Source organism: Aotus nancymaae, unplaced genomic scaffold (genome assembly GCF_030222135.1).
Source record: "Aotus nancymaae isolate 86718 unplaced genomic scaffold, 86718_ANA_hifiasm-v0.15.2.pri h1tg000058l, whole genome shotgun sequence".
In the NCBI taxonomy this organism is placed as follows: Eukaryota; Metazoa; Chordata; class Mammalia; order Primates; family Aotidae; genus Aotus; species Aotus nancymaae.
Genome location: NW_026988472.1, coordinates 27,185,369 through 27,206,670, shown reverse-complemented (window position 1 = coordinate 27,206,670; position 21,302 = coordinate 27,185,369). Strand labels below are relative to the sequence as shown.

General features: G+C 34.6%; 1 protein-coding gene and 1 pseudogene across 12 annotated transcripts in view; both read right to left on the bottom strand.

Annotated features, from left to right (window-relative positions):
- DMD (dystrophin) overlaps positions 1-21,302 on the bottom strand; it is a 2,277,745-nt gene that overhangs the window by 730,285 nt on the left and 1,526,158 nt on the right. For all 12 annotated transcript variants that reach the window (XM_064364425.1, XM_064364424.1, XM_064364427.1 and 9 more), the window contains one exon: positions 8,977-9,078. In XM_064364425.1, coding sequence (XP_064220495.1) covers positions 8,977-9,078 — 102 coding nt within the window. The remainder of the gene's footprint in view (positions 1-8,976; positions 9,079-21,302) is intronic.
- Positions 12,201-13,207, bottom strand: LOC105714760 (cysteine and histidine-rich domain-containing protein 1-like; annotated as a pseudogene).

The window sequence follows — 21,302 nt, the reverse complement described above, 5'->3', positions numbered from 1 at the left end:
TGAAAGTATTCCCCCTGAGAACTGAAACAAGACAAAGATACCCACTTTCACCACTTCTTTTCAATATAATACTGGGAGTCCTAGCCAGAGCAATCAGGCAAGAGAGAGAAATAAAGGGCATCCAAATTGGAAAAGAGGAAGTCAACAAACTGTCATATAATCATATACCTAGAAAACCCTGAAGACTCATCCAAAAGTATCCTAGATCTGATAAACAAATTCAGTAAAGTCTCAGGTTCCAAAATCAATGAACAGAAATCAGTAGCACTTCCATATACCAACAAAGACCAAGCCAAGAATCAAATCAAGAACTCAATCCCTTTCTCAACAGCTGCAAAAAATTAATAAACCTAGTAACATAATCAACCAAGGAGGTGAAAAAACTCTACAAGGAGAACTACAAAACGCTGCTGAAAAAATCATAGATGACACAAACAAATAGAAATACATCCCATGCTCATGGATGAAATAATTAATATTGTAAAAATGACCAAACTTCCCAAAGCAATCTACATATTCAGTGCAATTCTCATCAAGATACCATAATCATTTTTAATAGAAATAGAAAAAACAATTCTAAAATTCACATGGAACCATGAAACAGCCCATATAGCTAAAACAATACAAAGCCAAAAGAACAAACCTGAATCCATCACACTACCAGACTTCAAATTACACTCCAAGGCTGTAGTTACAAAAACGTTAGGATCTTGACATAAAAATCAGCACTTAGATCAGCAGAACAGAATAGAGAACCCAGAAATAAAGCCAAAGACTTACAGCCAACCGATATTCGACAAAGCACACAGAAACATAAACTGCAGAAAGGACCCCTATTTAATAAATGGTGCCAGGAAAACTGGCAAGCCACATATAGAAGAATGAAACTGGATCCCTATCTCTCTTCTTATACAAAAATCAACTCAAGATGGATCAAAGGCTTAAATATAAGGCCTAAAACCATAAAAATTCTAGATGATAACATTGGAAAAAGTCTTCTAGACATTGGCCTAGGCAAAAAATTCATAATGAAGATTCCAGAAGCAAATGGAACAAAAACAAAAATAAATAAATGGGACCCAAACTAAAAAGCTTCTGCACAGCAAAATAAATAATCAGCATATTAAACAGATAACCCACAGGGTAGGAGAAAATATTTGAAAACTATGCATCTGATAAATAACTAGTATCCAGAATCTACAAGGAGCTCAAACAAATCAGCAAGAAAATAAAGTAATCCAAAGAACCAAGAATGGGCTGCACTTGAGGAAAGAGGATCTAGGATCCAGTTGGTGCAGCTTATGGCTTGTCCCTATGTGTACAGTTCTTAGATTATTCATTTTATTTTTAAAATGTTATTCTTTAAATAGATAATATGGGCATGTGGCTTAAAAGGAAACCTCAAAAGGCACAAAAGGATTTGTCTCATTTTAAATTAAAAAAAACAACAACCGTATCAGCATCAAATAATTAAACATTTCTTTGTTTGAAAAATAAAAAAAAGGTAATCCAATGAAAAAGTGTGTAGAAGACATGAATAGACACTTCTCAAAAGAAGATATACAAACAGCGAACAAACATGAAAAAAAACCCAACACCACTAACATCAGGTAAATGTAAATTAAAACCACAATGAAATACCCTACCTTACCCCTGTAAGAATCGCCATAATTAAAAAGTTAAAAAACAATAGATGTTGGCATGGATGGGTGAAAAAGGAATGCTTATACACTGCTAGTGGGAATGTAAACCAGTACAACCACTATGGAAAACACTATGGAGATTCCTTAAAGAGCTAAAAGTAGAACTACCATTTGATCCAGCAATCTCACTACTGGGTATCTACCCAAAGGAAAAGAAGTCATTATATGAAAAAGATACTTGCACATGCATGTTCATAGCAGCACAATTTGCAATTGCAAGATATGGAACCAACCCAAGTGTCCATCGACCAATGAATGGATAAAGAAAACGTTGTATATATACACCGTGGAATATTACTCAGCCGTAAAATGGAATCCCTTTTGCAGCAACTCGAATGGAGCTGGAGGCCATTATTCCAAGTTAAGTAACTCAGGAATGAAAAGGTAAATACTGTATATTCTTATTCATAAGTGGGAGCTAAGCTATGAGGATGAAAAGAGATACAGAGTGATATAATGGACTTTGGGGACTCTAAGTGGGGAGCTTGGGAGAAAGGTAAGGGATAAAAGACTATTTTATTTATTGGGTACAGTGTACACTACTCAGGCAATGGGTACACTAAAAATTTCAAAATTCACCACTATAGAACTCATCCATTCAAAAACCAACTGTACCTCAAAACTACTGAAATAATAAAAAATAAGCAGAATATCACTTGTATCCCACAAATAAATCTGTACAATTATACATATATAAAATTAAAAATAAAAATATTTAATAAAAATAACAGTTTCCTAAGGTAGCTATAATTGCGGGTGCTTTCTTGCTTCATGTTTTTGTATATTTTAAAAACATTAAATGATTTTTCTGTTTTCTATCATTAAGACAAGGAAAAAACCTTCTAGAAATATGATTTGATGTAGAATGATAAGCAAGGAAAAATAATGTATTTATTTAATAAAATCATAAAAATATCATTTATTTGTTTACAAAAGTAAACTCAAATATAGTTTTAAACTCTATTTGAGTCTGAGATTTTCAAAATTTAAAAATATATCTTGGGTCAATGCTTGGCATGCAATTAACAAGTACCAAATAAATAAAGGAATCTACCTACAGCTGTATATATACAGACATACATTTGAATATTGTAATTGAAACATTTATGTTTCTTTGTCTCTCTTTGTAAGTGTAATTAATACAACTGTAGACCAGAGGTGAAATTCGAATCTCTAAAATGCCTGCCTAATTTCAGCATGAGCTACTGAATCTATCAGATTTTTCATTCAAATATTCTCTCAGAAAAGAAAGTCAGCTCATATTGAAGCCTTTATACTTACCTCTTATGTCTCAATTATTTTATTCTGAACCACAATGTTGTATATTATTCCAAAATAACCTCAAGGGATGTGATGCTTACATAAGTGTTCTGACATAATTTGCTTAATTAAAAATAGAGGCAAAGAAAGTTGATAAATCTTCAGCAATTATTCCTAATGTACAACTTCACAATCACTCATGGCCAGTTCACTCTAAACAAGTCTTTTAAAGAATTTGTTAAAAATCCAAACAATTTAAAAAGCACAAACAATATGTTAGTCTATTGGGAAATTTAAAAAAATCATATCTAAGACAAATTAAAAAGTGTTTTCCTAATATTTTGTGAATGGGTATGGAAGTTTGGAATAAAAATTTCAGTGATAGCATTGAGAATGTGAAAAATGGACCTGCTGGTAGCTGGCAGCTGGCAGCTAGCTAGGCCATGATGGTCCCAGAGGGATGTCGAAAAACACCCATAGAAAATAAATTAGGCAGACACAAGGCCATCCCATGATCATGTTTGAAACAAGACAGAGACAAGGCCTTTCAGATGTCACAGAAATGACTAATAGGAGGCATTGCTACTCCTTTACCAATGACGTGTTTAGCCCTACTTTAATCTCCTCATCTTCTAGACAATCACTAAGATACCTAATCACTACATTGACTCTGTTTCTTGAAAGCGCCTAATCCAGAAATGGCTTCTACTTTCTGAATTCCTCCTTAGTATCATGCAGCCAGGTGGACTCTGTAAGAAGCTTTTTCCAACGCCCTCTTACTGAGATGCCCACACTCTGTCTGAAGTATTTTATGCTCTTGCTGCAATAAGGTAAATATTCTTAATTTTTTGATTACAGGTATGTTGTTAGTAATCTTGGCCAGAGGGCTTTCAGGAGCTCTAGAATTCTATAATATACACATAAGGCATTTGAATGAAACTTTTTCATAAAATATAAATGTGCCAGATATTTCTAAATGAGTGTGTTATTTTATAAAATGTCAGATTGCAAACATGGAAATGCTATTCAATTAATACATTGAATGTAATTAGACATTTGACAATCTTATCCATATTTCTAAATATTTATATTTACAAGTTGCCCAAAAATCTATTATCATTTTTTTCTCTTCTCATTGGGAAAGTGAGGCTCTCTTCAAGTCCATGCACTGGGATTAGCATTTATTCAACCTCTTACACTCCAATACTTTTTTTTTCAGTTGTAAAGCAAACTTGTATTTTTTGTAAAATAAAATGTTGCTATGCATTTATTTATAAATTATTAAATACCTCTAACATTGTTGTCATCTTTCTAGAAGTCCTCTCCCAACTTATTCTGGTGCTATTGGTATGGAAATTGTGCTTGCTGAATCAGTCAAAATAGACTTGTTCATTTGAGGGGACAATTTCTGTCTGTTATCGCTCTATTGATTTCTGTTGCTACAAGTGAAGTTACATCAAGTAAATGAGATTGTATGCATGGCCGATGATTCATGAAATCCAAGTATTATCTTAATTGTAATTATATTTATTTCGGCAACATTTTGACCCATGAAATACCATTCAACCTGCTATACTGTAAATAAATCTTAAGATGCACATCTGTTGTGAGTAATATATTAAAGATTGTTAGGCAAAAAAATAAACCCTAAGGAAATTTTTAGAAATGTTAAGATGTTGATGTTGGCAGTAGAACAAACTCATTGGGAGAAAAAAAACAGCTTAATCTAGTTAATTAACAACAAAACAGCTGGGAAAATGAAACATCCCTGGTTGTGATTGACTGTAATTGAAAATGACTAATGATGCTGTCATTTTGCAGCTCATATTTGAGGAAATGATGCCTGGAAGATTATAATTGGCCTCTTGACCATTTGTCTACAGCAATTATTTTGTGTTAAATGTTGGGATGGAACCCTTTGGCCAAATACAGAAAGTTCCTTACACCTTTTTCTGTTACATTTAAAAATAATTCAAGAGCAGTAAGTAAAATATATTACTAGGTTTATGTAAGTAACATTTTTTGATAATATAAAAAGTTAGCAAAGCAAACCAGCTGGCTTCATTTTATCACTTTAGAAAGTAACCAAGACATTTAAAATTCCATTAATGCTCTCAGTTCTAATACATGGTAGGTGATGTAAGAATTGAAAGTATAAAAACATATTTTTAAAAGTTAACAGAAAGCGTAGTTTTCCAACTTAAGTTAAAAATGAGTATGAATACAAGAAAATGGCACCTAAATACTTAAGTTTAAGAGAGTTAAAAAAACAATTTTGTAATAAAAATCAAATAACAAATGGTTTGTTTCTTTTGTAGTTGTTTATGTTGTTACTAATGGCAGTTGTTTTTGTTGCTTTGACACTGCTAAATGGGGTGCTATTGAGGACCTAGTTATTACTCTGGAAAAATGAAACACATTAAAAACAATCTCATCTGTGGCATTAATGTAATATATTACCAACACTATAACTTTAGTAATATTTTAAACAATTTATGTAACTTATAAAGTCAGTCTTCAATAATTACTGAAGTTAAGATGAAGAAATATCATACCAATAAATAAAAGTGTGTGTTTGTGTGTGTGTGTGTGTGTGTGTGTGTGTGTGTGGAGAGAGAGAGAGAGAGACAGAGAAGGAGGGAGAGGGAGGGAGGGAGGGAGAGAGAGAGAGATAAAGAGAGAGAGAGAAGTGCTCAACAAAGATGAATAAATGTTTAATCTAAGATTTTTCCAGTTATTTTGCAGCAGAGATTAGTACTACATATATGGCATTAATAGTAGTATTTCATAATAGGTATTTGACCTTTTACTGGAAGTCCTCAAAGAAAATAAAGAAGTTGGTTAGCCAAAGATTTTGAAAAAAGAAATAAAAATATACCATCTTGGAAACTAAAAGAAATCTTAAAGAAGTTGATGAAGTGAAGAAAAGAAGGAAAAGGAAAGAAACTGATCAGGGATGAACCCAGCTTCCAATCAGAACTTCGTTTGGGAGGTGAGCGTAGAAGCTGAACAGACAGGCTGTCTGATGCAGAATGCGAAGGTGCCAATAGACAAGTCAACTTCCTAAGAAACATAATCATTCTCTGATGTGTCTTTAATTAGAATGTCTACAAGCGGTGGACATGCTAATTATCCATTTAAATACTGAATCTTACATGTACATCATGAAGAATTTTCATTTTCTTTTTAAAGAATATCACTTTCTTCATAATTATAGCTTCCAAATGCACCTCCCCCCAAAAACACAAACAGAAACAATTCTCTCGTGAAAATGTGCCACAGGCTACTCAGACTCATTTTCTCTTCTATTAAGAGGCAAGAAAGCCTAGAGTGAAGAAGAGGCATGAGAAATAGGACAAATTTTAAATTTTGATATATGGACTCAAAGTTGAAAAAGGCTTTGTTCATGTTCTATCAGAGCAATGGAGCCTCCTTCAGAAAAATCATCCCTAACGTTTAAAAATAAATCTTTGATCCATGTAGAGATTTCAACAGCCCTCACAGCTTTCTGCCATGTATTGCTGGGTGTCACGTTCAGAACTGGGAGGTCATTTTTTGAGCCTCTAGTTTCAGGCTACCACAAACCTCAGCTAATATTCAGATGTTTCCAAGGTCATGGTCCATATAAAACTTGTGCATGAGTCAACAGTTTTTTCACACCCTATAATTCCCAAGTCAGTCTTGCATTTTTGCCCGATCAACTTGATATGTTTTGTTTCTTTTTTCTTTTCTTTTCTTTTAATGTGGAGTTTTGCTCTTGTCGCCCAGGCTAGAGTGCAATGGAGCAATCTCGGCTCACTGCAACCTCCACCTCCCAGGTTCAAGCCATTCTTCTGCCTCAGCCTCCCGAGTAGCTGGGACTACAGGCGCTTGCCACCATGCCTAGCTAATTTTTGTATTTTTTAGTAGAGAAGGGATTTCACCATGTTGGCCAGACTGGTCTCAAACTCCTGACTTCAGGTGATCTGCCTGCCTCAGCCTCCCAAAGTGCTGGGATTACAGGCATGAGACACCATACCTGACCAACTTGATATGTTGATTGTTCTGCAAATCCAAGGGAGCAATGGTAGAACAGGAATAAATTTTCCCTTAAGTTCAGCTTCTCTCAATGTGCCAAACTGAGAGAAAATGGGGAAGCAGGGAAAAGGAAAAAATAGAAAAAAGGAAGGAAAGAACAGTGTTGTCTGCTACAAAAAATGGTTTTAAGGGTTGTGAAAGAGAAGGAAAACAATAACTCCTGGTTCTTTCTTTTTATTCCAGAAAAATAATTATCCTTTTGCATCACTAATGCATCAGCAGAAAGCAGATATGATCAGGCAAGGCAGATGCCAGTCCTGATCTCCAAGTGGCCCATTAGTTGAGCGTGTGGGTGGAGGTGTGATAAGTTAGCATCAAGTATTTGGATTGTTTTATATGTAATGAAAGCAAACATTTTTTCACTGGCTTTTAATTAAGATCTCTCTCTCTCTCTTTTTCAAAGGCACAAAAATAAAAGCCAAATTACATGTACTTTTGTGATCTCTAACAATTAGTGGAAAACCTTAGTTCAGAGTCATACACCATAAGGCATAAAGTCTTTGAGGATCAACAAAGAATAGAACTTGCATTTCATGGCTTGCTACAATGAAAGTCACCCTTTAACCGCTCTGGGGACTGGCTTTCTTCCGAACATCAACAGAAACTTTGAAATTTGCTGCTTTCAGGACATCCTCTAACTCTCCTAACTAAATAGCACATTGTTAGTTTATGAAAAATTATCATACTGGGCTTGAACTAGATACAAATTACTTTTCTAGATTTTAGGAGTGGTTGGAATATATTCCTGAATAAATATATGTTGATATCAACAGATAAACCTGTGCTTTTCAGTGTCTGGTGTTTGGACATTAAGCTCAGGTCCAAAATTCAACTTTACCTAAGGAAACGTCTCTTGTAAACTCTAAGGAAAACAAACAATCTTCTAAAAATGAAGCTTGGGCCAAGCTCAAGGGAAACTAAGCAGTGACCTTACAGACAGAATCTAAGTCATGGCAACATTGTTTGCAAGGACAAACTGGTTCTGTATAATGAGGTTATTCACCTGAACTGTTTTGAGCAGTTTTAAACATGAAGGCGAAGTTCACTGCAGCCAAGCATGCAACATTAGCTGAGAACCCAAGACTGATCGATAAACAGCCACGATTACAGGATCTCAGGAACCTGCATCATAATGGGAACCATTATAATTTTGGTCAGGTACAGAGAATCAGGTAACCTATTGCTGATTCTCTATAGTGTATTCTCTATAGCTAAATAACCTATAGTGTATTTAGTACTGGACTCTCATTTGCAAATGGAGGCATTGATTAGCTATTTTTTGAAAACTGACTTGGCTTTCCATCTCCCTCCTTATGTAATAGCCTGCGAACAAACGTGCCCTAGACTTCAACATGCATATGGAGAAGAAAAAAAAGTAGAAAGCTTTATCTCAGGCCAGCTTTTTGCCAAAGGAAGAAGCAATTACATGACATTTCACTAAAAATTCTTGACCCAATAAAATACTGAAGCCTGAATGCTGATTTTCCTCTTTTATAAGAAAGAGCAACAGAGAAAAGAAAGGTCATAGACCATATTGTGATTCTTTACAGCTGTTGGAGACAGACAGTATGATGCAGTAGCTTGATTTGAATTAAACCAAACAATATGAAAAGCATCAAGGCTGGCAAGCAAAGCAATAAAGCCCCAAAGAATTTAATCTACCTTGAAGGTGGGACTACTTCTGTACTGATGGCAGCACACCAGGACAGAAATGAGTCCTTTAATGCAATGACTCGTTAATAGCCTTAAGATCACAATATATAAATAGGATATGCAGATCAAAAAGACAGCTTTGCCTCTGCTATTACAGTATGACCAATATTTCCTTACAAGTTATTTCATTGATTATAAATAGTCCACGTCAATGGCAAATGTACAACAGGGGAAGCATAACCCATTATGAGGTAATGGATGTTGCTAGAGGTTGCTTCATTACCTTCACTGGCTGAGTGGCTGGTTTTTCCTTGTACAAACGCTGCCCTTTTGACAAAATCCCTTCCACATCCGGTTGTTTAGCTTGAACTGCTATTTCAGTTTCCTGGGGGAAAAGAACCCATATAGTGCAGATTAACTTCACAGTTAGCAATAAAATTACTAAATTTAAATATACCCTTGGAGACTCCACATGTATTGCAGATCAATTTCTGCCTGGTACATAAGGGCACAAAAATGTAACTTTTGGTGCAGAGAAAAGAAACAGATGTGAAACACTAAAGTTAAAAAAATTAATCCAGTATTTTCTTGAATTATATAGTAATACTCATATAGAAGCACAGGCATTAACTTTCTACTTTTCAAAAAAGTAAAATGCAATAATGAGCATACAATTTATTAACATAATTTATATGAATAAACACTAGTTTTAGCTTTCATAATCTCAGTAATTCTAATATTCATTTTACTTTATAAACTTATTTTACAAAATTCTGTTTTGAGTACTGGATATAAAATTTTGTTTTGAAATAGAAATCAAGTAATTCTTTCTACATCACTGTCAAAATTATTTTTTTCCAAAGAGTAAACACTTAAGCACAGTATCAAGGCTTATTATTTATTAATGAGTCAAATTAAATAGGCCTTTTGAAGAACGATTAAATTATTTTTGTTATTATTTGCTTTTCTTCAGTCTGGAGAAGACAGAATCATGATGAAAAATCATTTAGGTATATTAATATAAACCATTTTGTTACTGTTTGCTGTTTAGTTCTCTTGATGGGAGGACAAAAGAAATGTGCATAAATTGAAGCTGAAGGAAGTGAAGTTAAATATTACAGAAGACTTTTTGGATGGAACACTTGTTAAACACTAGGATAGAGTATCAATTAATCAATGTCAGGTGTCAGTCAGGACCTGGGCAATCTTCCCCAGAGAGTAGCTCCTGATTAACCCATCTCTCTCTTCTTCCCTCTCCTGTCCTGGAGCCTCCCAGCACTGCTGTGTGTACCTGTCTTCATGCCACTGTTTCCTTTGTATTCTGTGTTTGTACCTGTTTTCTCTCAATTCATCAGTAGGAAATCCCAAATTACTATAATCTCATACTGCCCAGTAGGGTGTCTTGCAACTTATGGGTGCTCAGCACACGTTCTTGAGATAGATTATTTTCTCCAGTTCTTATTATAATAAATACCAGTGGCAAACAAGCATTTTGGTCAAAATTGTATATGACTAACCTTATGTGTTAATGGTTATGTCTGCAATTTTCAGTTCCTTTAGAACAGGAGTTTAGCTACTTTACATGTAGAATTACTAATTGATGGCCTTACTGCCCCTTGCCAAAAAAACAGATCGTTCCCTGAAAATGCAGCGCTTGGAATGACTGTATGTATTTGCTAGAAGTAGAAATAGCTCTGATCTCAGATCAGGAATGGGGAAAATTTAGTTTTACTTACTTCTGAATAGGTCCCCAGCCACTATAATATAAATTCACTCTTGAATACCCCATTCGCAAAAAAAAAAAAAAAAAAAAAAAAAACCATTTTGGTGTAGTAAATGGCTACATGGTCTCAAAATACTTTAAGAGAAAATAAAATATATTATTCTAAAGAAGTAGAGAAAAGAGCATATCCTCAGCAAAGTAAAAATGATTTAAGGAAAGGAAAAAAGTAACTGAACTTTCAACCTATACATTTATGATTTATGTATATCATAAATTACCAAGTTAAAACCATGTACAATGTCTAAATTATATATTTAAAATTAGACATGCATTATACATATAAACTGATGAGTTAACTTAAAGCACTGTCACCACCATTCATTTTGTATATGTTTCTCTAAGACAAAGCACTGTTTTCTATTTATTCACTGACAGCTGGAACTTTTCTTATGATGTTTATTGATATTGCTAATTACTGATAATAGGCAATGTTTTCTGATTAGCTTCATCATAGCTGTAGACTATATTATTCATGATAGCATAGTTACCATTTGTATAATGACTACTATTTGCCTTCCCCAACCCTGATTCATACAGATTCCCACTTTATAGATAAGAAAATTAAGCAAGGGTGGGTGGGATAGTAGTGATGGTAGGGACAATGATGTGAATAGCTTGCCCAGAACCTCATGGGATGTAGGCAAGTTAATATTCAAACACAGTTAGATCTGGAGCCAACGTTTATGCTATTGACAGTAGTAACAGCTACTTCTTCATATCTCACAACAACTTAATAACACATCATCTAAATAACTTGATCAAATTAATGTTACTTCTAAGCATTAAGAAATTTTGGTTTCATCATCTGAATTTGTTTGACTAATATTATCTCATATGCTGAAAAACCAGTCCTATCTCTCTGATAATAGAGAATCACTATGGGTCAGCAGGAGACATGCAACTTAATGCAACAGTAGTCATTCCCATTCATTGGGATTTTTGAAAAATGATAGCAAAGACCATTGTTCCCACTGCCAACCTGCAGTCTTGTTTAAACTGTTCCAATTCCTTTGCTGCCTTCTTCAAAACATATCACAATTAGTCAAACTGTGTGTGCATGTATAGTTTCGACCACTCCTAAAGAATTATCCTCTATGAGAGTAAGACCTATAACTACCTTGTTCACTCATATCTCTGGAAGTGCCTAACACATAGTAGGTGCTAAACAAAAAATTGTTGAATGGGCAAATAAATACTGTTGCAACTTTAAGCCTATGGGAATTGAGTTAGGGTGGGCATTACTAGAGACATTTGTTCACACAGACAGTTGAAAGGTTCATGGCACAGATTATTTTCTATCTAACTAATCTGCTAGAGTTAAACATAGAATCTACTCTTCTACTTTTAGATTTACTTTAACGGTTTTTCTTGGGAAATTTTACATCTTCATGTTATTGATTACAACAGTATCTCAGAAAACCCATTTCTATGAAAAATTAAAATGCTGTTATTTTATACTTAATCCTTTCATTGATTTCCTTTAAACTAAAATTCCATTTCTTCCATATTTTCCTTCTTAGCTAAATTGTGTGTATAATTTAATGTATAACAAAGATGAGAGGCACAAAAAGACAAACTGACTTTACCTTTTAAGAACCTAATGTTAACTCTGAAATGCCAGATTTAGTAACACACAACAAAACAAAAGATTACAGCAGCAAGCCACCACATCACAAGGTATTAAGAATTCTGAAATACATAATAGCCTTCCTCCCATCTCCTACTCAATCTGTTGTGTCATCTTTTTGTTTTTTTTTCTGCTTTTTTGCTGCAGGCAGCTCAAGGTTTTACCCACTGCATCGGTTCAGCTTTTCTCATAGTGATCTCAATCTTTGTTGCAGTCATAGTTACATAACTTCACTTTACATCAATCACATCCCATAATTTCATATTTTGATCAAATTCCTTCTCTCCTTCAAATGCAATGTGCACATTTAACAATGTGCTATTTGCTTCTATTCGACTAAGTCCTAGAAGTGAATTTTTAGCATCTACTGAAATGGTAACTTTACCTGTACTCTTATGCCAGTCATGTCTACATAGGACAACTTTTTCCCCAGCATCCTTTTTAGTCCACATGTTTCTCCCTGTTGCACAGCCCTCTTGGGCTAAGAAAGTATTAAAATCAGAAGTTTCTCTTCTACAACAGCTCCAGTATTTCATCCCCTCATGGAAAATAGGTACTCCAGAATGATATACACAGAAGACTTCTTCTAGACTCTCTAGACCTTGATATGTCTTCGAACACTCTCCATTCTTAAATGAGGTCCCAATATTAATATCATTATTGTCTTCTTCTTTCTTATCTTCTTCATTCCCTGATGATAGTTTAAGTTTATCAAGTGCTTGTTTTAGAGAGGCAGATATTTTTAATTCCAAATTTGTCAATTCTTCATCTGGGCTTGGCCTTTCTATTGCTTCTACTGGCTGAGGGGCTTGAATGATGTGTTCCTGAAATTTGGGTTTCAATTCAGATAGTTTCTTCTCAGTAGTCTTGACTTTAGGTTTGACTGGCTCAGGTGGTTTCTCACTATTATGCCTAACTTTTGTACAGGCAACAATGCTTAAGAAATAAGAAAAATCAGTTGTTCTTCTCTTACAGCAAGACCAACCCTTTCTTTAATGCATCGTGAAAGACTGGAACACCTGGGTGGTATGTGCAAGCATGATCAGAATTGATCTCAGGATCAAAGTGCTGACTGCAACCCTGGTTGTAGTACAGCAAGGCCATTTGCTTTTCCCATGGTCACAGGCAAGGACCAAACACAGGGAATGGCAAGAGGATGCATTACCCACTCCCGTGTCGGTAGCACTGGTCTCAATTTATTTTCTTTTGGATATATACTCACTAATGGGATTGCTGGGTTGAATGATAGTGCATTTTAAGTTCTTTGAGAAATTTCTAAACTGCTTTCCACAGTGGCTGAACTAATTTACACTCCCACCAACAGTGTATAATGTTCCCTTTCCTCCACAGGCTCACCAACATCTGTTGGGTTTTGAGAGTTTGATAACAGGCATTCTGACTGGTGTTAGATGGTATCTCATTGTGGTTTTGATTTGCATTTTTCTGATGATGAGTGATGTGGAACATTTTTTAATATCTGTTGGTCACCTGTTTGTCTTCTTTTGAGAAGTATCTATCTGTTCATGTCATTTGCCCCCCTTTTAATGGGCTGTGTTTTGCCTGTTGAGTTGTTTAAGTTCCCTATAGATTACGGATATTAGGTCTTTTTCTGATGGATAGTTTCTGTATATTTACTCTTATCCTGTGGGTGGTCTGTTTACTCTGTTGATAATTTCTTTTGTTGTGTAGAAGCTCTTCAGTTTAATTAGATCCCACTCATTAATTTTTGGTTTCGTTACATTTGCTTTTAAGGACTTAGTTATGAATTATTTTCCAAGACTGATGTCCAGAATAGTGTTTCATAGGTTTTCTTCTAGGATTCTCCTAGTTTGAGATTTTACTTTTTTAAATATTTAATCCATCTTGAGTTAATTTTTATATATAGTGAAAGGTAGGAGTCCAGTTTCATTCCTCTGCATATGGTTAGCCAGCCATCCCAGCACCATTTATGGAGTAGGGAGTCATTTCCCCATTTCTTATTTTTGTTTACTTAGCCAAAGATTAGATGGCTGTAGGTATGCAGATTTATTTCTGGGTTCTCTATTCTCTTCTACTGATCTAAGTTTCTGTTTTTGTACAAGTACCATTCTGTTTGGGTAACTGTGGCCTTATAGTATAGTTTGAAGTTGGTTAATATCATGCTTTATTCTTTTCACTTAGGATTGCTTTCACTCTTCAGACTCTTTTTTAGATTCATATGAATTTCGGAATAGTTTTTTTATAATTCTGTGAAAATGACATTTGTAGTTTGATAGGAATACCATTGATTCTGTAGATTGCTTTAAGCAGTATGTCCATTTTAATGATATTCATTCTTCCTTTCCATTAACATGGAATGTTTTTCCATTCCATGTTATCTATGGTTTCTTTCATCAGTGTTTTGTAGTTATTCCTGTAGAGATCTTTCATCTCTTTGGTTAGATGTATTTCTAGATATTATATTTTTTTGTGGCTATTGTAAATAAGATTGCATTCTTGATTTGGCTCTCAGCTTGAATGTTGCAGTAACATTTTGAAATTAAGGCATGCACATTAGTTTTTAGGCATAACACTATTGCAAACTTAATAGATTACAGTACAGTGTAAACATGACTTTTATATGCACTGAGAAACCAAAAAATTCATGTGACTCACTTTATTATGGTTGTCTGGAACTGAACCTTCAATGTCTCAGAGGTATGCCTGTATATGTATATGTATGTGTATGTGTATGTGTATATGTATGCTATGAAGAAAGACTAAAAAGAGTAAGTAGAGAGTGACAGTGGGCTCTATTTTAGGCATTGTGAGCACAGAAGACTGTTCCTCTCTTCAGGAAATGGAATGAAGTGAAGAAATGAGTCATGTCAACATATTGAAGACTATTTCAGGCAGAGGGAAAGGCAAGTTCAATTGCCATAAGGCAGTGAGGATTTTGGCTTGTATAAGGATTTGAATTAGTACAATGCTCTGTTAACATAAATATGTACAGAATCATTCAGGTGTTATAGAGGACAGAATAAAATCTTCTCTCTCTCTCTTTCTCTCCCTCTCTTTCTCTCAAGTTGATTATATATACCAAGAACTTAGTAGTTTGTAAAATTTCTTATATACCAACCCTGATTTGACTCTTTTAAGATGACAACTCTAGCGGCAGATTGGAGGAAAGATTTTAAGGATAGGAGGCTGGTGAAAGAAACATAGGAAATTCCTTTAGAAGTCCAAGTACTTATTGAACAAACAGGAGCAGCATGGATGTTCAGGAAGGATCATTCTTATGTTGTGGATATAGGGTTGGAAGGACTTGATGGGGAAAAAGAAAATTTTCAGAATCACCAACATATTGTAACTTGGGAGAAACTGACTAGGGGTATAAGGCAGATAGGTGAGTCTGTATATGGAAGCAATAATGTTTTCAGGTTGGACACATTAGTCAAGATGCCTATGAGTAACACTGATGCAAATGTACAGAAAGTAATTGGAAAAACTAGTGTAGTGTGCAGATTAGGGGTAAGGCTAAGGATACAGTTTTGGAGGTAAAAACAGTAGTTGTCCAATATTGTCCCAGTGATACTTGCAGAGTGACTGAAGGGGATGGAGCTAGAATTAGGTATTTACCTCCACAGGATAAGAGAAGAAAGTTGAACCAATAAAAGATAAAAGGAGCAGAAGAGATTGAAAAGGAACTTGTAAAACCCCCAAAAAGAGAAGCGAGGAGAGAATTATATGAAAAGGGGTGCCACCATGTTGCATATTACAGATAAGCAAGGAAGTTAAGGAAATAATACAAATACTAATACTGAATATATCCTTCATTGGAGGTTAAAATGAAATTAGGGTTTATATCTAATGTTCTGGGTTTACTTTGTAAATACTAGCTGTGCTCCTCCAAATTTACTACATGTTCTCAGTTTTAAAATTCAGCAAACAGATTTAGGTAACATTAAACTTACTAGATATAACTTACAATGCGAGCAACTACAACAAGGTCAGTAAAACAAATGAATGGGAACGTTTGCTCTGGAAAACCAAGGAGTACACACACACACACACACATACACACACACACACACACACAATCTTTTAGGATAATTTTTTAATTATGGAAGAAACAAACCTAAAATTATAAGAGTATTAATTCATTCTCTATGATAAAAATTCTCAGTAAGATTTTTAAAAAGTCTTGCAAAATTGTAACAAATTCAAAAGACTGAATAGTTCTTTCTTTAAAATTACCTACAAGTACAATTCAGTGTAAATTCTATACCTTTAGAAAATGAACACAAATAGTCAATACTTCCATCTGTGTTTTTCATGTGCAGCCAAATGATGAGCATCCTTCACTACCCATCCCATATTCTTCAATCACCCATAAATAGTTCCCCAAATCATGAAGAATAGATGCCATTATTCAGAAAGCACTGGAAGATAGGATTAGGAGTCTCCTTGACTACTACAAGGAATTTCCTTAAGACAGCCTCAAATTTTAATTAATAAAATTGTTATTGGCAAATAAACAGAAATGGTAACAAGGCTGACATTTGAGGAGTCCAAGTGTTACTTAGAGCTCCAAAGTGCTAAGCAGGTGCTTGCTAGATGATGGACTGAAGTGCAGGTGGCATGCCAAATGAAATGCCCATGTTTTTTACTTGCAGGAAATAGAATATTCCCTGTTCAAGTCACCAAAATAGCCCTAGATTTAGCCCTCTGGTGAATGAGCATTGCATAGTCACATCATTTCCCTTTATTGAAATATTTTATATTACCATCTCCTTCTATCATCACTATTGTCATCTCTTCGTCCTTCAATGACATAATGCAGATTCTAAGTACCTAGATTAGATTTATTCTCAGTTCTGTAGAAATAGAGCAATGGGTGAAAATTCATTTCAGCTCTCAATTCTTTGTGGTTACTTTTCCTTGGCACATTTTTGGAGAACTGGACCTCTAATTAAATGCACCTTTCATAGATCACTTTAGAAAGACCATTTTGAAGATAAATTTCTACAATTTACCTCACTACATTTATTTGCAGGTTGAATTTATTAGTTCAAAGATAGGTCAGTTATTAAGGGCAAGATACTATTGCTTGAAGGGTCAACTGTAGTAAATCCAATTAACTTCACTGAAAATATTCTTTAGTATATATTTTCTAAAGTCAGTATGAGAAAAATAAACTATAAGAAACTGACAATTATCCTAAAAATGAAATATGTGAAATAAATTTTTAAATTTTGATATTTCTTCATGCAAATAGAATGTGACATAGAAAAGCTAAAAAAAAACAGAGCAAGAAACAACTCCGAAGAAACCACACAAGATGGAAACATTAGAAAATGCTACTAAGATTATTAGCTGTGCTGAAAACAGCAAGTAACTGCTATAGTGACATTAACTGCTATGATAATATTAACAAGCTACAGTTGCTAAAACATTTATTATATGTCAAACACTGTGCTTTTCATACATATATACACTCCTAGAAAAATTGTTTTATCTAATTTCACAGATGCTGAAATTGAGAGAGATTAGGTCAGTTGTCGAAGACCATGTGGCTTACAAATGGCAGAGCTGAAATTATATCCAGGAAGTAGGTGTCACCAAATCTCTACTTCCTTTCTTAATCTCTTGAGTATACTGTGTGTGTGGGCACACATGCATGCATGTATGCACATGTGCAGATATGTTTATTATGTCTTTCCAAAATTGACATGCTTCTTAATATTATGTTAATTATTTCTCCTCCTCTTGAACTCAGGTACATTCTACAAAATTCTTCCAGAATATAAGTGAGAGAAAATCCTGTCTCTTTTCAAAGAAAAGGAAATAAATTTTTACATAGCATTCAAAATGCTCTGAGGGTTTCTCTTAGTGGATTTATGATTACCAAACCTCTGATATCCAGGTCAGAGAATTGGTATGAGTAAATCTTTTATCTCACAAATGCCCTCACATCTTTATATGATTTAAGATAAAGTGAAGAAGGCCACCACTAAAATGGAAACATAGCTAATTATAGTGGCCAGCTTTTGTAAGGAGAAAGTGTTCAACTTCAAAGAACATTCAGACAAGAAAGTCTTCATGGGATTTCCACCAAAAAACCTCATTTCTAATAATAGAGCATTTCCATTAAGTTTCTTTTCTTCTCCATGTCTTAGTTTTAGTGTCCCCTCCAATACAAGATTGTGCACTAGGTGTTAAGATCCGTATGATATAACAAGAGTTTTATTTCCTTCAGAGTATTGACCATTCACTACAATGTCATATATAATTTTAAGAATATAACTTGTATTAATTAGGTAATAGGGAGTAATGGTTCACTAACACTAGGAGAATATTATGGTCTCTTTTAAAATCCAGCCCTGATCGGTTTTTGAAATGGAGTAATTCTCTGCACCTTTAGTTGTATGGCATTACTAATAATGGGCAGTTGCTGATCTGACAAGCAGTGAAGAAAAGGTTCGTGATGAAGAGAAGTCAAAAAGAAAAAAAACCTTTGAGGGTAAAAGTAACAAGTCACAGGAAAATTAGTATATATTTATATTTTCTAAGGATTGATTTGTTGAACTTTATCTTTCTAATTCAACATTACGATGATTGTGTAGGCATGTGTTTAGAAATTTGGTGTTCTTAGACATAGTACAACAGGGAAAAATTCTTCCTTGTTTTCCTTTCTTGTACTTAATTTCTTTAAATTTTCTTCATTTTACCTACTAATAACCTTAGAACATATGATTATATATATATATATATATATATATATATATATATAAAGAATATATATTTCAAAGCACATTATAAGGAGGATATAAACAACCTTCCCATGTATGTTCAAACATTTATTTATTTATTTGTTCATTTGACAGACATCTATTCAATGCTTGCTGTTTCATTGTCTGGGCTAGGAATTGGGAATGCAGACACACAGATACATATTAAACTTAGAGCGTGTCAAGTATAACAACCAGCAAAGTGCAATGTACAATGGAGCACAGAGCAAGAACTGATCAGTTCTGTGTTTGATAGACAAGAAGGTCAGGACAGAAAGGCTGGGAGCACAGACAGCTCATGTACCTTATTATAAGGGGATGGATGGTAGAGAGAATGTATTACAAGAGGGAATATGGAATATGCAAAGACAGGAAGCAGAAACAGTATGGAGATATCATGTAAGGGAACGGGAAGTAATGGAGTAGAACTAGAAAACAAAAGCCAGAGAAAAGAAGGATCTTGTATACCACCCTCAGAACTGTAGTGGAGAAGCTACAAAAAAGGACTGATTGATTGATTGATTGATTGATTTAATATACTTTAAGTTCTGGGTATATGTGCAGACCGTGAAGATTTGTTACGTAGGTATACACCTGACATGGTGGTGGTTTGCTGCATCTATCGCCTCGTCATCTACATTAGATATTTCTCCTAAGGCTATCACTCCACAATCCCCCACCCCCTGCTATTCCTCCCCTAGCCCCTAATCCCCTAAGCCCCGGTGTGTGATATTCCCCTCCCGGTGTCCGTGTGTTCTCATTGTTCAACACCCACTTATGAGTTGGAGAACTTGTGGTGTTCGGTTTTCTGTTCTTGTGTCAGTTTATTAAGAATGATGGTTTCCAGTTTCATCCATGTCCCTGCAAAGGACATGAACTCATCAAAAGGGTTTTAAATAAGGGAATGGCACTTATGTATTCCAACTGACCTTCTAAATATATATGAATGAATTTATATTTATAAATGAATGTATAAGAATATATGAATAAATAGACATGAGATCTACTATTAATGCATGGTTTTCAAATCAAATAAACTGATCTGAATGAGATATAAATATTGCTACTGAAAAAAGAAGTTCGAGATAAAAATGACAACTTTTTTTTGCAAATATAAGTTTCTGTTCACTTAATTTTTTCTAACTTTTAAGTACACGTGCAGGTTTGTTACACAGGTAAACTTGTACCATGGAGGTTTGTTGTACAGATTATGTTGTCACCCAGATATTAAGCCTACTGCCCACTAGTGATTTTTCCTGATCCTCTCCCTCCTCCCTTTGATAGGCCCCAGTGTGTGTTGTTCCCCTCTATGTGTCCATGTGTTCTCATCATTTAGCTCCCACTTATAACTAACTTATTTATAAAGAGCACCTTCTGCCATTTGGTTATTTTGTCAATCACCACAATCAAAGGTTTAATCTATCATTTATTATAAGGGCCACTATTGTTATATAAACTAAGAAATAAAAAAAAACCTAGACTTTGTAAACACTATATATTGTATGATATATCTCAAGTTCAGAGATATTGAAATACTAAAAATGCATTTTGGAATCAATGAAATTCTAAGGTTTTTGTGCATACTCTGATTGATTTGCTAGTTCATTATTATTCATTTCCTCTCTAAATATGGCTGCCCTGGAGTGAATATATTTCTCTTCCCATTGACTTTGGGCTTGACTGCGTACTTTACTTTGATCAATAGACCATGGGCAGAAGAAACCATGTGGTAGCTCTTAGCTAGAACTTTAAAGGCAATTCAAGATTTGCTGGTTCCCCTTGTTCTTATCTTCCACCATGAGAGAATAATATGCCATATAGAAGCTGCTCTTTTGGCTGGTGTCCTGGAATGAGGAGACATTTAGAGCAGATCCACAGTTTACAATGAAAAGATTGATTCATAGTGTGGAGTAAAGCTGCAGCTGATCTGCAGACATATGAGTGAGTAATAAATGTTTGTTGTTATATGTCACTGAAATTTTGTCATTGTTTGTTACTGTAGCAAGAGTTGACACAATATTATAGTAAAGCAAACAAAAATATATGATTTCTGGGATGAAAAGACCAAAGTAAGCCTTTAAAATAAATGTGCCTTGGTCACATATATTGACTGCACTATCTCTTAATCCATATAGAAACTGTTTGCTAAAAAGGGTAGCAAGAAACAAAATATGAAATGGAATCAGTATTGTGTTGGAGCCTGACTTCTACCGCCCAGGTTGTCAGGCAGACTCTGACAAATGAAGGCTGATGGATGGAAAAACACAACATTGTGCAGTTGAGTTTCTTTCTCTTTCCTCTCATGTTGGGTGACTGTTCTTTTATTTATCTACAATTAGGTTTGCTAGACCACTGTACCGCAGCTTTCTTTCACTATAACTACATGCTGTCAAGTACGTGCCAAGCTGATTGACAAAGAATGACAGGTTCTCTCTTTCCATTTTGAACCA